Consider the following 16,347-nt stretch of genomic DNA (forward strand, 5'->3'; position numbering starts at 1 on the left):
GGTAATTTTTTTCCAACATTATCCCTTGCACTTACTTCTATTCAGATTTTTTCCCTTCCTCCCCCAACCCCCTCCCCCAGATGGCAAGCAGTCTTATATATGTTAAATATATTACAGTATATTCTAGATACAATATATGTGTGTAGAACCGAATTTTTTGTTGCACAGGAAGAATTGGATTCAGAAGGTAAAAATAACAGTTTACATTCATTTCCCAGTGTTCCTTTTCTGGATGTAGCTGGTTCTGTCCATCATTAATCAATTGGAATTGGATTAGTTCTTCTCTATGTTGAAGAAATCCACTTCCATCAGCATACATCCTCGTACAGTATCATTGTTGAAGTGTATAATGATCTTCTGGTTCTGCTCGTTTCACTCAGCATCAGTTTCTTGTCCACCTTTTTAAAAAAGGTATTAACCCAGGGATAATGCCAATGTCATCCAGAGAGAGAACTATGGAGACTGAATATGGATCAAAGCACAGTATTTTCATCTTTTTGTTTATATTTATTTTCTTTATTTTATAATAATAATATGTATTATTTTCTTATTATCTTTATTATTTATTTATATTTCATATATATCTTATTATATAAGTGTTTCTTATTTATTATCAGACTCCCTTTTGAGACTCCTTTTGATCTGATTTTTCTTTCACAACATGACAAACATGGAAATATGTTTAAAAGGATTGCACATATTTAATCTACATCAGATTGCTTGCTGTCTTGTGGCAAAGGAGGTAAGGGAGGGAGGGAGGAAGGAAGGAAGAAAATGAAGAACACAAAATTTTGCAAAAATAAATGTTGAAAACTATCTTTACATGTATTTGAGAAAATAAAATACTATTCAAAAATAACACAGCTCTTAGTTTGAACCTTGAGTGGAAAAAAATTATTTATTTCAATATTATTAGTTTCCTTTATAATCCTAAATTTTATTCTATGCATTTAAAATTATTCTAAGAAGGACGTTTATAAGCTTAATCTGACTGCCAAAGGGGGTCCATGATCCCTCTGAAAAAATTTAGGAACCTTTAATTTCGGGCAATGTTTAGCAATAATAATAGTGCATGTAAAATAATCTTTTTGACAATTAACAATTTTTAGAAATATATGCCCAAAGGGCAATAAAACTATACATTTATTTTGACCCAGTAATGGTATTTATTTAGTCTATATTCCAAATTAGATAAAAGGAAAAGAACCTATATATACAAAAATATTTATAGCAGTTCTTTTAGTGATATTCTTCATTTGAAGAATATATGTTATATATGATTGTAATGGAATACTATTATACTATAAGAAATGATGAGCAGAATACTCTCAGAAAAACCTTAACGTTCATGAACTGAGGCAAAGTGAAATGAGCAGAACAAGAAGAACTTTGTGTGATGATCAAATGTGAATGACATAGCTCTTTTCAGCAATATAATGATCCAAGATAATAGTAAAAAATACTATTTACCTCCAGACAAAGAACTGATGGAGTCTGAATGTAGACTGAAACTTTTTCTAATCCTCTTTATTTTTCTTGGGAATCTTTTTTTTTAACCTCTGTTTTTTTTTTTTTTTTTTTTTACAACATGACTAATGTGGAAATAGGTTTTGCATGACTGCACATGTATAACCTATATTAAATTGCTTACCATTTTAGGAAGGGAGAGAAAGGAAGGAGAGCAGGAAAGGAGACAATTTAGAACTCAAAATTGTTTAGAAAAAAGAGTGTTAAAATTGTTTTTATATGTAAGTGAGGAAAATTAAAATATTAAACAAATGTAAGGTTAAAAAAAGGAAAGAATATTCTAACTTTACTGCTTCTATTCTTCAGGACTCCATTCCTCTTCCCTTCCCAGCTGCCATTTTCTGTTCTGAAGAAGCAGAAGAGAACAAGTAATTGTTCAGGCAGACAGAATTGTTCAGGAGAGCCTAGATAAAGGCAGACTGGTAAATCCCTAACCAACTCTCCAAAATTTTCTGCTCAAAATATGCTTTTAAGTTGAATTTATATTATTGTTTCTCTATCATTGTCTTAAATCTAGGCAATCATCAAAATAATAAATCAAACCTGAATTTGGAGATTCACCAGTTCCCAATGTCCTAAATATTCAAACCAAAAAATTAAACAATCAGTTCTCAGAACCTGGTAAAAGCTAGCTCCACTGTTCCTCTGGTTAGGGCAGCAGGAAGGGGGTCTAAGTCATCACTCACATCATTCAGAAGAAACCCTACAGTAGGGAGATATTAGTGACTCCGGCCATCTGGTCAGTAGTTTTTTACAAAGTCAGTGTTTCCTGTTCAGGTTTTCAATTTCAATTCATATATACATAGATATAGATATATATATATATATATATATATATATATATATATATATATATATATATATATATATGTATGTATATGTATATGTATATATATATATTTAAAACATTATAACCTTCTCATTTTAGAGATAAAGAAATGGAAACCCAGAGAGGTTGTTAGTCCACAAGCATTTATTAAGCACATATTATGTATCAGACAATATGATAAGGGGGTGGGGTGAGGGTGGAATACAAAGAATGGCAAAAACATAGTTCCTGTCCTGAAGGAGTTTCCATTTTAATTGGGAGACAATATTCCATATTGTCTTGCTGTTCCTCAGGAATTAGCAGAGGCATATTCCTCAATAATGATGAAATTAGAAATTGGCTGTATGCTTGAAACATTTTGCAGTTAAATTTTTTGCTTCTTATTCCTCTGGTTCTTTGTGCTTTACAGAGTGTAGCCTACCTAATATGTGTCAGGTCTGTGCAGTGGTAGGATGCTAGAGTAAGGTGGTGATGATTGTGGGGCAGGGTTGTGTTGGCCAGTGAGGGGAAAGTCCTCAGATCCCATAGGAACCATGTCTTACTCTGTACTTCCCCATGTCCTGACCTTCCTACAGATTTCCCCCTCTCCATCCCTTCCTCCACCCAGTCCAAAGTCATTGCCTTAAATAACCCCAATCCTTTCCTTTTCCCTTCTGCATCTTCATTGCTCACTCTCCACGTGACAGCCAGCTGGCAGGATGCTCCCTTGGCATAATCTTTGAGAATCTAGTCACCCTCTATGCCAGGGGGAGAGATTGGCAGAGGACTGACTCTTAAGGGGCCCTAGGGAAAAATGAAGGGAAATGGTGGCCAACATCAGAGGGCATCAGAGACTCTTGACTTGCTTCATCTGAGTGTCTTTCCATTATCAAGATCAGATTGAAAAATTTGATTTCCAACTCACTAGAAGTCCCTGATAAATCCTTGCTGTGGACTGGGATCCAAGATCCTTTCATAAACAAGCCCAACTTCAGTTTCTGACATTTCATCAAGGGAATTACAATGTAAATCACTTAAGTGCCTTTAGTCTGTTTCTTCTTCTGTAAAATGGGGATAACCCCTACTTCTCAAGGTCCTCCTCAAATTATACATATGTGTACACATCATGTATGTATAGTATTTTGTAAACCTTAAAACATGGTACATCTTAGCTTATTATTGCTATTACTATTATTCAAAATCTTTATGGATTATTCAGTACTTTTCCATTCTTAGCTTATTTGCTTCTCACAACTTCCCCTTTCATGTGGGCAGCTCAGAGCTCTTCATACTTTACAAATAATGACATCAAAATAAAAGGGGAGAGCATGGTACAGGAGAAAATAGATTTGAAGTCAAAGGCCCTGGGTTCAAATCCATATTCTGCCACTTCCTATCGTTGTGACCTGGTCACATCATGCTCCTTTCTAAGCCTCAATTTACTGATATGTAAAATGAAGTTAGATGAGAAACCCTCTTAAGGTCCTTTCCAACTCTTAAACCAATGTTCCTTCTAAAGAGCATTTTATTTTTTTCCAGTTACATGTAAAGACAGTTTTAAGCATCCATTAAAAACATTTGGATTCCAAATTATGAAAAAAAAATTGTAAAAAATAGTTTGCTTCATTCTGCATTCAGACTATCAGTTTTTGCTCTGAACGTGGAGTCTTTTGGAATCTTCTTGTATCACTGCATAGCTGAGAAGAGCTAAGTCTATCCTAGCTGATTATCACACATTTTTGCTGTTTTTGTGTACAATGTTCTCCTGGTTCTGCTTACTTTACTCCAGCATCAGTAAATCTTTTCCAGGTTTTTCTGAAATCTGCTTGCTCATAATTTCTTTTTTTATTATGATAGCTTTTTATTTACAAGATATATGCATGGATAATTTTTCAGCATTGACAATTGCAAAAACTTTTGTTCCAAAATTTTCCCCTCCTTCCCTCCACCCCTTCCCCCAGATGGCAAGTAGACCAATACATGTTATATATATATATTAAAGTATAAGTTAAATACAATATATGTATACATCTCCATACAGGTATTTTGCTGCACAAGAAGAATTGGACTTTGAAAGGATGTACAATTAACCTGTGAAGGAAATAAAAAATGCAGGCGGACAAAAATAGAGGGATTGGGAATGCTATGTAGTGGTTCACGCTCATTTCCCAGAATTCTTTCGCTGGGTGTAGCTGGTTCTATTCATTATTGAATAAATGGAACTGATTTGGTTCATCTCATTGTTGAAGAGTTGCTCATCATTTCTTATCAAACAATGGTATTCCATCACAATCATAAACTATAACTTGTTCAGCCATTCCCAAGTTGATAAGTATCCCCTCAATTTCTAATTCTTTGCTATCACAAAAAGAGGTGTTATAAGTATTTTTGTATAAATGATCCTTTTCTCTTTTTTATTATCTCTTTGGATACAGACCTAGTAATAGTAGTTTTAGGTCAAAGGGTTAAATACATGTTCCTATGAACATTAGAGCTGAAAAAGAATTTGGATGGCTCCTTGTCTTCTGGGATGAGTAGGTCAAAAAAAGGGTGAGGACTCAAAGATGACATATTAGTTAAAAGAGTTGGAATCTAGGTCTCCAGACTCTCAGACAGGACTAAATTGTCTGTGCTTGCCCAGGTTGGGTTCCAGTAAATACCTGTTGCCTGGGTTCCAGGATCAACCTTAGGCAGAGCAATGAAAGCTCACCTCTGGCACTCCTGCTCTTTCCTCTTGGACCTACCCCAATCTTATGCCCTATTTCCACGAGAACTTTCAGGGTTTTTTTCCAATCTTTTCAACTTATTCTGTTCTAAACTCATTATGGAAAATTGATAATGACTTCTAGCATGCTAATTGTTTCTGGAAGAATGAATAAATTCTAAGAATCAAAGAACGAATCTCTAATAGTGTAGTGAAGGCAGCTGGATAGGAATCAAGGGTGATCTTTTGGGAGATCTTAGAAGATCAAATGAGAATTTCCTGGTATCTGCTCCACGTACTGGTAAAGCTTGCTCTTCCTGGTTGACTTCTGATGGCATAGGTTGGGGCCAGGACAAATGCATACATATCCAAGGGCTTTTTAGTTAATCTTTCCTGCCACAAATAAATAAGATTGTTGCATACTTTGTAGTTGCTTTCTATCTGTCCTTTGAAAATACTAATTCATCAGACCCCAAGGAAAGCAAAGAGAGGGGAAAAGGCCCCAGATGAATAATCTAAAATATTTATAACAGCACTTTTTGTAGTAGCAAAGAACTGGAAACAAAGGGGGTTCCCAGAAATTGGAAATGACTAATTGATTTTGTAATGTAATGGACTACTGCTATGCTCTAAGACAGTCATGTCAAACTCAAATAGAATGAGGTCACTAAATCACACATAAGGTTTCCTATGGTAGCTTAGAAAACTTTTATGGTATATTTATTTTGCTAAGTATTTGCCCAATAACATTTTAATCTGCTTCTGGCTGCATTCTGGAGTGTTGATTGGCTTCATGGGCCCCAGGGCCTTATGTCTATTGACAATTGAAAATTTCCATGAGATAAGAGTTTCTGGGTAAATTGTAATCAATTTTGTTGACTACATCTAGAAAGTAGTCAACATGAAATTATTGACCTTCTATTCTTCCAGATGAATTATGTTATTTTTTCTAGTTCTATGAGGTAATTTCTTGACAGTTTGATTGGTATGTCACTGAAAAAATAGATTAATTTGGATTGAATTCTTTTTATTATATTAGCTCGGCCTACCCATGAGCACTTGATATTCTTCCAATTGTTCATATCTAACTTTGTATGGAAAGTGTTTTGTAATTATGTTCATATAGTTCCTGGCTTTGTTTTGGCAGGGAAACTCCCAAATATTTTGCATTAATTACAGTTATTTTAAATATCTCTTGCCACTGGACATTGTTGATAACATATAGAAATGTCAATGATTTATATGGATTTATTTTATGTCCTGCAACTTTGCTAAAATTGTTAATTTTTTCTAGTAGTTTTTAGTTAATTCTCTAGGATTCTCTAAATATACCATTATATCATCTGCAAAGAGTGATAATTTTGTTTCCTTATTACCTACTCTAATTCCTTCAATTTCTTTTTTCTTTTTTTTATTGCTAAAGCTAACATTTCTAATACAATATTGAATAATAATGATGATAGTGGGCAACCTTGTTTCACTTGTGATCTTACTGGGAATACATCTAGTTTATTCCCATTACTTATGACATTTGCTGAAGATAGATGTTACTTATAGTTTTAAGGAAAACTTCATTTATTCCTATGTGTGTTGTATTTTGTCAAATGCCTTTTCTGCATCTATTGATATAACTACATATGCTTTGATCCAGAAATATCACTTCCAGGTCTGTATCCCAAAGAGATTAAAAAATTAAAGGAAAAAGGATCTATTTGTATAAAAATAATTGTAGTAACTTTTTTGTGATGGTAAAGAATTGGAAATTGAAGGATTGTTCATCAATTGAGCAATGGCAGAACAAGTTATGGTATCTGATTGTAAAGCAATATGATTATTCTATAAGAAATGACAAGTAGGTTGATTTCAGAAAAAACTGGAAAGACTTATATGACTGATGCAAAGTGAAGCAAACAGAACCAGGAGAACATTGTACAAAGTGATAGCAATATAGCTTGATGATTGGCTGTGAAGAATTTAGCTATTCTCAGCCATACAATGACTCAGCTATACAATGATCTGAGACAATTCACAAGGACTCATGATGAAAAATGTTATCCATTCCAGAGACAGAATTGATGGAATCTGAATGCTGTTCAAAGCATACTTTTTCATTTTCTTCTTTTTTTCTTTTCTTTACAACATGATTAATAAGGAAATACATTTTGCATGATTACACATATTTAACCTATATCATTTTTTTTTATCATCTCAGGTAGGGGGAAGGCAAGGGAGGGAGGGAGAATATTTAAAACTCAGAAAAATTTATTAATGAATGTAACAAATTGTCTTTACATGTAATTGGGAAAAATAAAATATTTTAAAAACAATTGTTGATTGATCCCACCTCAATTTGAATACTGCCAGTAATAGGAAACCTACCACTACCCCAAGCTACCTAATCCATTTTGGGACACCCTAATTATTAGGAAGTTATTCCTTTTGGCAAACTGAAATCTTCCTATTTTCTCCTTTTACATATCACTCTGTTCTCTGAAACTAAGCAGAATAAGACTGATTGCTCTTCTCCCTATAGTCCTCTAAAAACTTGAAAGTAGTTATTATTTGCCACCAAATCTTTTCTACTGTAAGCTATATCAAAATAATAATAATTAACATTTATATAATTCATTAAGTTGTATGAAGTGCTTTTCATATTTGATCCTTTCAAGACCTTGTGAGGGATAGGTGCTATTATTGTTCCCATTTTATAGGGAAGGAAGCTGAAGCTGGGGAGGTTAATTGACTTTCCCAGAGTCACACAGCTTAAAAAATGTCTAAGACAAGATTCAAACTCAGGTATTGCTAATTCCAAGTTTGACTCTCTATGAGCTATGCTTCCACCTGGGTGCCTCCTACTCTACTACCAACTCAGCTAAGGTGAGACTGACAGCTTAATTTCTTATTCCTCCCAAAAGGAATCTCGGGATCTTAAGACTAAATCTAATGGGGGGAGGGTGGGTATAAACTTGTGTATTCACAGCTGCAGCATTTAAGGTCCCATTCATGTACTTCTATTTGCACAGTTTAGTTAACTCTTTATCCTGAACTTAATCATTAACTCTTCATCCTGAAACATTTGCTAAAGGAGAAGGTAAACACAACAGCATTTATCAAAAGGTGAGAGCAGGAATAATCTAAATGTAACAATACAACCATAGATATGGGTCATGTTTGTGGTAGGTGGGAAGGAAGGGAGAGTGGGCACAAACTGATAGAAACCCATCAGTGAAATGGGTTTAAATTTTACAAAGGAGATGCGGACTTAATTTAAAGGAAAAAATCTTTAATGATAAAATTTCAGTTGGGGTCAGAGCTGTGGGGGAGATACTTTTGGGCAAAGTGTTTTCTGCCACTGTATTCTTACTAAGGAGGAAACCAACTTTGTGTAGATTACCAGAACATAAGGATTAATGGAGTTCAAAATATCTGATCATCTTTCAGAAACCTATAATCTATTTATAAATCCATAGCTTTAACTGTGTGTGTGTGTTGGACCCTTTTATCACTGTGGGAAAGGTCCTGGACTCTTCAGAATGTCTTTAATTACATAACATATATTGTATTACAAAAGAGACCAATTATGTTAAAATATAGCTATTGACTTTTATTTTATTTTATTTAATAAAAAGCAATTTCAAGAATCTCTGGTTAAGAACTCTGCTAGAAAGAATGGTTTAATGCAGACATCTTGGGAATATTTCCCTTTAGCTCAGCTGATGAGCTTAGCACAGTACCTAGCACATAGATAATAACCCAGTGCTCACTGACATGATTGCCATGAACTTCTTGCCTCTTTTCATAAGCAATTGTGAATCTTCATAAGCTTTCAGAGTTTCTTCCCTTGTAAGGTCAAGAGTTCTCTTTAGCAGATCAAGCTAAGGGATACCTGTCACAAGACTCAGAAATTCCTCAATAGAGAGAAAGGATGAAGGGCTCAAATCCAGTGTTCTGTTTCCTTTTTGTTGCTCAGTTATGCAGGTTGGGGGAATTTGGGTCCTCTTGCTTGAAATTCATGCTATAGTACCTCCTAAAGATGAAGATTTATAGAGTGAAAAGGACCAAATATAGCAACTTCTCTCCCAAGTACTCACCTGATAGGAATGTGGCCACCCTTCAGCTCAGGTTCATGTTAAATCATGTCAACATTTTTTCTTATACCTGTTTGCTCACTTTTCAGGCCTATTCTGCTCCATTATTACTTGAGTAGGGTCTGAATCCAATCCAAATGAATCCAATATGTATGGAACAGTAAAAAGAGAAGAAACTTTGCTGTTAGATAACTTGGGTTCAACTCCTGTTTTCAGAATATCACTAATAAGCCTCTACCCCAAAGAAATCCAGGAAAGAAGAAAAGGACCCCTATATGCAATAATATCTGTAGCGGTCCTTTGTGTTGGAGCAGAGAATTGTAGACTGAGAGGCTGCTCATCATTTGAGGAATAGCTGAAAATCTTGTGTATGAATGCTATGGAATACTACTATTCTATTTAGAAGTGAAGAGATAGTTTCAGAGAAACCTGGGAAGAATTATATGAACTGATACAGAGTGAAATGAGCAGAATCAAGAGATTTATTTATTTAACTTAATAGTATTTTATAGTTTTCCAATTACTATAAATATTTTTGTACATTTAGTTCCTTTTCCCTTTTTTATGATCTTTTTGGGATATAAACTTAGTAATAGTATTTGCTGGATGAAAGATCCGGTTTTGTAAGCCCTTTGGACATAGTTCCAAATTGCTCCTAGATTAGTTCACACCTCTACTGACAATATATTAGTGTCCCAATTTTCCCACATCTTCTCCAACATTTATCATTTTCCTTTTCTGCCATATTAGCCAATCTAATAGGTGTGAGATGGTACTTCAGAGTTGTTTTAATTTGTATTTCTTTAATAAATAGTGATTTAGAACATCTTTTCCATGACTATAGATAGCTTTAACTTCTTTATCTGAAACCACTTGTTTATATATATCCTTTGACCATTTATCAGTTGGGACAAAAGAATAATTTATACAAAAGTAATAACAATACAAAGACAAACATCTTTGAAAAACCTAGGAACTCTGAAAAATGCTACGACCCAACTATGATTTCAGAAGACTAATGATGAAATATGCTTCCACTTTCTGGTAGAGAGGTGATAAGACCTAGGTTACCAAATGAGACATATACATGAGTATATGTATATGTATATACATACATATATATTTACATGAGGAAATTTATTTGACTATGAATATTTGTCACAAGGGTTTTTAATTTCTTTTCTCTTTTTAAAGTGATGAGAGATGGGACAAGAAATAATATTAATAGCTAGCATTTATATAGTTCTCACTGTGTGCCAAACACTGTACTAAGCCCTCACAATATTTCATTTTATCCTCAAGACAATAGCAAGATATAAGCTATTAGTATTCTCATTTTATAGTTGAGGAAACTGAGACAGAGGTGATAAACAGAGTTATAAAGCTAAGGAAATGTCTGAATTCAAATTTTACCCCAGATCTTCCTGACTCCAGATCTAGTTCTCTATCTAACATGAATGGAGAAGGTGCTCCAGAGGAACCACCTTGTGCAAAAGCTAATTAAGTGGGAGACAGAGTGCTAGAAGAGAAGGGCTAGAGATCAAAATTAATGAAGAAATGCAAGAAATTAAATAATAATATAATAACATAGTTAATAATAATTATTAATATCACTAATACTAATGATAGCATTTATATAGCAGTCTAGATTTGTAAAACACTACAAATATTACCTTATTCTCATAACAATCCTGGGAGTCAGGCGCAATTTCTATTTCCATTTTATAGATAAGGAAACTGAGACAGAAGTTAAGTAATTTGTCACAAGCTTATGAATTTGAATGTAGGTTCTGACTCCAGGTCCATGGGTCTGACCACTGTGTCACCTGATATGTCATTGGCACTCCCTCGATTTGCATATATATTTTAATATTACTATTATTATTACTATGCAAGTATATATTTTTGTTCCATTCAATAGTAGTTTATTTTTCCAAATACATACAAAGATGGTTTTCAACATTCACCTTTGCAAAACTTTGTGTTCCAAATTTTTCTCTCTCCCTCCTCTCTTCCCAAGACAGCAAGCAATCCAATATAGGTTAGACATGTGCAGTTCTTCTAAACTACATCATGCTACACAAGAAAAATCAGATTAAAAGGGAAAAAGCCATGAAAAAGAAAAAAAAACCCAAGCAAACAACAAAATAACAATAGGAGAAAATACTATTATGCAAATATATTTTACAATCATTAAGCATTCAGGGCAACTGATGATATATTCAATGGACATGCAGAAGAGTTTAGTGACTATTGATCACTGAGGAATACTGCTCATGCTTGTAACCTAATTTAGATGGAATAACATGGAAGAAAGGACAGAAATTTCTCACCTAGGAGGCTCTCAATCATTCTAAGACTCTCCCTACAACTCCAAGGAAGAAAAAGTGAGCAGGGGAGCACTAGTATATCTGGGTTTCAGTCCTGGCTTTGTTTTTTCCTTCCTGGGTGACCAGGAGCACCACCTCAATTCTTTAGGCTTTGGTTTCTCCATGTGGGCTGGCCTTAATGTTTCCCCTTAATGGAGCTTTGAGCAGAAGATTCATTCAAGACCACAAGGTTCATTTTTTGTTTTTGCTGAGGCAATTGGGGTGAAGTGACTTGCCCAGGATCACACAACTAAGAAGTGTTAAGTATCAGAGGCCAGATTTGACACAAGGTTCATTTGTGACATACCTGAGAGAAATGATCACATCTCACATTTCCATGTCTTAAGAGAGAACGTCTGTCCCAACCATTTGGCCTGCTACTTGGAAACTTTGCCATCTCTGAAGCTTAAAACTTGTATAATGTTAGGCAATCAACAAATAGATCAATCAGCAGCATTTATTATATGGCTGCCAAGTGCTCAGGACACAAGGCCAGAAACTTATAGTCACTTGATTAGATGGCTTTTTAGGTCCCTTCTAGTTCCTGATCTATTATCCTAGGATGTCAAAATTGCTACTATTATTAAGTTCCATTCTACAGATGAGGAAACTGAGGGTGAAAATAGTTAAGAGTCTCCCTGCTTGGAAACAGCAGAACCAGGATTTCAGCCCAGGTATTCTGGGTGAGTTCCAATATTCTTGATGCTGTAGGAAGCTGTGGAGTTAGAGGATGTGGGTTCAAATTCTGTCAGTGTCACTCACTATGAGCAACTCGGCTTGAAATTCCTGGTTTTCCAATGTCCTCCTCTGCAAACTGAAGGGACTGGACTAAGTTGGACCCTTCCAGCTTTATGCTTTCTTCTCTACACAGGCTGAGGAACTTTTCAGGTGAGAACTCATCACAAGGCCTTTTATGGGGCCTAACGACTGTTCAGGAAAGGGAAAGCTCTTTGAAAATAATTGGCTCTGGAGGAAGAAAGTGATTGTAAATGAGCCGTGGTCACCCTCCTATAGCCTGTTATATTTGCCATTCTTCCAGGGAGAGTTATTCCAAGATAAAAAGACCCTTTCTTGGACCTTGTGACAATGGCTTCCCCAATGCCTGGGAATGCTCAGCCCCACCCTGCAGTGCAGAGCTGCCAGGCATATGGCACCTGCTGCTTAACCAAACAGTATTCCAAGGCTGGTTAAAAATAGGGAGCTCCAGGGGAAAGCAGGCAGGTGAATTGAGCGAAATGACATCTTCCTGATGAGGCTGAGACCACTAGACAGATGGACATATTGACAAAGTGAACTAGCTGGGGAGAGGCTGAAGAGTTATATAAATGTTATTATTATTATTATTATTTTTAAATAGACGTCAAGGATATGGAGGGGAGTGGAGGACAGAGAGAGAATGGAAGGAAAAGCTATGGGAAAGTGGTGGAATTCTCTCTCTCCCATGGACAGGACTAGCGGCCCCTGAGGACCCTTCCAACTCTGAGGATTTGGGGAGTCTTGAGCAGGAGTGCCCCAGCATTGGGAACATTTAAGTAGACACTGATATCTGCAAGTTGGGGGAGATGCTTTAGAGAGAATTTCTGTGCAGAAGAGATGACCAAGGTCCCTTCCAACTTTAAAATTTCTTTGGTCTTTCTAAAAGAAGGGGATAGAAACTGGGAGAGGGGAGAAAGGATTAAATGAAGGAAGCATAGAAAAGGTGAGACTTTTTACAGAAGTTTCCTGAAAGGAAGAAAAGGAGGATGGATAGATGCATGGAGGAAAAGCCAAGAAGGTGGGGAGATGGATGAGGAGTAGAACGTGGTGGAGGATAGAGGAGGAGGAGGAGGAGGAGGAGGAGGAGGAGGAGGAGGAGGAGGAGGAGGAGGAGGAGGAGGAGGAGGAGGAGGAGGAGGAAGAAGAGGAAGGAAAAGAATGGAGGAAAAGGAGGAGGAGAAAAGAAATGAGAGGGTGGACGGGGAAGGATGGAGGAAAAGAAGAGGGGAGAGGAGAAAGAGGAAGAGGAAGATGGAAGAAAAGTGAAGAGAAGGGAAGAGGAAGAGGAGGCTGGAGGGAGAGAGGAATGAGAGAAAAGAATGGGAAGGACGAGGAGGAAGAGGGAGGAGGCGGGGAGGAGTGAGGGAGAGAATAGGAAGGACGGTGGGGGAGGGGGGGAGCGGGAGGGCAGGCAGGCACCGGGGGCACGTGGCAGCGGGTCCCGACCCTCCCGGGATGCTGCGGGTCCTGGCAGGGCGGGGAGTCCGCGGCTCCGGGAGGACTCCGGCGGCTTTAAGGGGAGCTCCGCCCCCCGCGTGACGCCCGGCCCAGCCGATTCCGACATTGGCCGGCACCGGGAGGGCGGGCCGGGCTGCTGGGTGCGGAGGGGATCCGGCGGGCCGGGCAGAGGGAGGGAGGCCGGGGATCGGCTCCGTTGCTGCTGCTGCTGCCAAAGATGTGGAGCCGCGGGCGGCGGCCCCTCGCCGGCCAGCCCGGGGCGTCCCTGCCGCTGCTGCTGCTGCTGCTGCTGCCGTGCCCCGCGCGCCCGGCGCACATCAAGAAGGCGGGGGCCACGGCCACAGCCCCGGCCCCGGCCCCCTGGGCCCCCGCGGCGCGAGAGCCCGAGGCCGGGCCGGGGCCCGAGAGCGCCGGCCCCTTCGGGCGCTACTATCACGAGGAGGAGCTGGGCGCGGAGCTGGCGGCGGCCGCGCGGCCGGGCCTGGGCCGCCTCTACAGTCTGGGCCGCTCGCTGGAGGGCCGGCCGCTGTGGGTGCTGCGCCTGACGGCGGGCCTCGGGGGCCAGGGCCAGGGCCAGGACCCGGCCACCGTCGGGCGGGACCCGGGGCCGCGTGTGCCCGGGCGGCCGCAGGTGAAGCTGGTGGGCAACATGCACGGCGACGAGACGGTGTCGCGGCAGGTGCTCGTGTACCTGGCGCGGGAGCTGGCGGCGGGCTACGCGCGGGGGGACCCGCGCCTCGTGCGGCTGCTCAACACCACCGACGTGCACCTGCTGCCCAGCCTCAACCCCGACGGCTTCGAGCGCGCCGTGGAGGGCAGCTGCGACCCCGCGCCCGACGCCCGCGCGGGCCGCTACAATAGCCGCGGCCACGACCTCAACCGCAGCTTCCCCGACCAGTTCGGCACCGGCGAGCCCCCGGCGCCGGACGAGGTGCCCGAGGTGCGCGCGGTCATGCAGTGGATCCAGAGCAACAAGTGAGGATGCGCCCCGAGGGGCCGGGAGGGGGCGCGCGGGGGCGGGGCGGGCGGGATAGCGGGAGGGGGCCCCTGCCCACCGCGCCGCAGCTCTCCCTCGGAGCCCGGGCCGCCCCGCCCCGACGAGCCCGAGAGCTCGAGGCGGGTGTGCTTGCGAAGCTGCCCTGGGCGCCGCGGAGGGAGGGGCTGCCTTCCTCAGGGGTGCGGGAGGCGTGCGTGACGTGTGCGGGGCAGGAGCGTGGGGTGTGCAGGGAAGGTGCCTTTGGTCCGGGAATCCTCGGAGAGAGAGGCTACTTTGGAGAGGGGCGTGTTTATAAAGTTGTGGGAGGAGCTCTGTTGGGGAGGGGGTGAAGAATGTTGGGGTGCGCAGGGGAAGGTGCCTTTGGGGCGCCCTGTGGGGAGAGGCCCTTCCTGAAGCTTGTGGGAGGGAGTGTGTGGTATACGGGGAATCAGGAATGCTGGGGATGCGCAGGGAGGGCGCCCTGTCTGGTGTCCCGCCGAGGGAGGGGGCTGCCTTCCAGAGGCACGGGGGAGCGGCAGGAATGTTGGGGTGCGCGGGGGAAGGTGCCTTTGGGCTGTCCTGGAGGGAGCTACACTGGGGGCTGTTGCAACACCCAGCCGGAACGATGTGGGGGCGTGGGATGGTACCCCTTCCCCCCGGCTCTCCGTGCCGTGTTTCTGCCTTTGTGCCGCCTGGGGTCGGTAGAAAGGTGTCCCGAGGGGCGCACGTGACCCGAAAGTCAGGTTCTGGCCCAGCCTCTGCATTGTGCCATTATCCAGTCGCCTTCTCTGGGCGCCCCGCTAATGTCTCTGAGGCCTGAGGACCAGACAAGCAGACACGCTGCTTCCAGAGCCAGCAGCCCCTGACTCACACTCCCCCTTACTCCCCTGCCACCCTGGAAGGGGCCCCAGCCGGGCCGGGCTCTCGCCAGCGGGCTTATGGACACATGGCAGCCTTCGGGGAGCCTCCTAGTCCTCGCTGAGATAAGGAGTTTCCTCCCTAATGGAGAGAAAACTGCTCCTTAGCCCGCGCTCGCTCTAATAAATTGTTATTGACCGATTGATTGATGGGAACATTTTCATCTGGAAGAACTTTAGAGCCCACCTGAGCCTCCTTTTTACCATGATAAAACTGACTCCCAGAGAGGTGAGGCTGTTGATGAGATGAATAAAGTTTGGGGATGAAGGTAAGAAGGCTGGAGTTCAAATCTAGCCTCAGATGCTTGCTTAGCCCAGCGAACCTGGGCGCGTCCCTCAACTTCTGTTTGTCCTAGTTTTCTTCACTGCAAAAGGGAGATAAGTCCCTGCCTTCCACCGGGAGAAACAAATGAGGCATTTAGCCTCCCCTTCTCTCCTGACTTCCAATCCAGCCTCCTTTCCTGGCACCGACCCCTCAGTGTCCTTGCAGATCCCGCCTGCCTCTGAGGTGGTTGTTTACCTGTTAGGGAGACTTGTCTTGCAAAGCTCCCATTTAGAGGATTACCTGCTATGGACTCTAGACCTCTTCATAGGAGAAACATTGGCCTTTCCAGAGCAGAAGTCTTATCTAATTGCTAGGAGCGATAAAACTAACAGTTGCAGAGCATGTAAGGCACGAAAAGAGTATTTCTCTCTCTCTCTTTCTCTCTCTCTCTCTCTCTCTCTCTCTCTCTCTCTCTCTCT

The 16,347-nt window shown here is 41.0% G+C and overlaps 1 protein-coding gene across 2 annotated transcripts in view; it reads left to right on the forward strand.

Annotated features, from left to right (window-relative positions):
- The window catches only part of CPD (carboxypeptidase D), a 155,692-nt gene that overhangs the window by 83,226 nt on the left and 56,119 nt on the right, over positions 1–16,347 (forward strand). Inside the window, exon 1 of one of the 2 annotated variants that reach the window (XM_074263790.1) lies at positions 13,886–14,685. The exons of the other annotated variant lie outside the window; for it this stretch is intronic. Within the exon in view, the coding sequence (XP_074119891.1) occupies positions 13,928–14,685 (758 nt within the window). The 5' untranslated portion in view covers positions 13,886–13,927. Of the gene's footprint in view, positions 1–13,885; positions 14,686–16,347 lie in introns of those variants that run through there. 2 annotated transcript variants of the gene reach the window in all.

Source organism: Sminthopsis crassicaudata, chromosome 4 (genome assembly GCF_048593235.1).
Source record: "Sminthopsis crassicaudata isolate SCR6 chromosome 4, ASM4859323v1, whole genome shotgun sequence".
Taxonomy (NCBI): domain Eukaryota; kingdom Metazoa; phylum Chordata; class Mammalia; order Dasyuromorphia; family Dasyuridae; genus Sminthopsis; species Sminthopsis crassicaudata.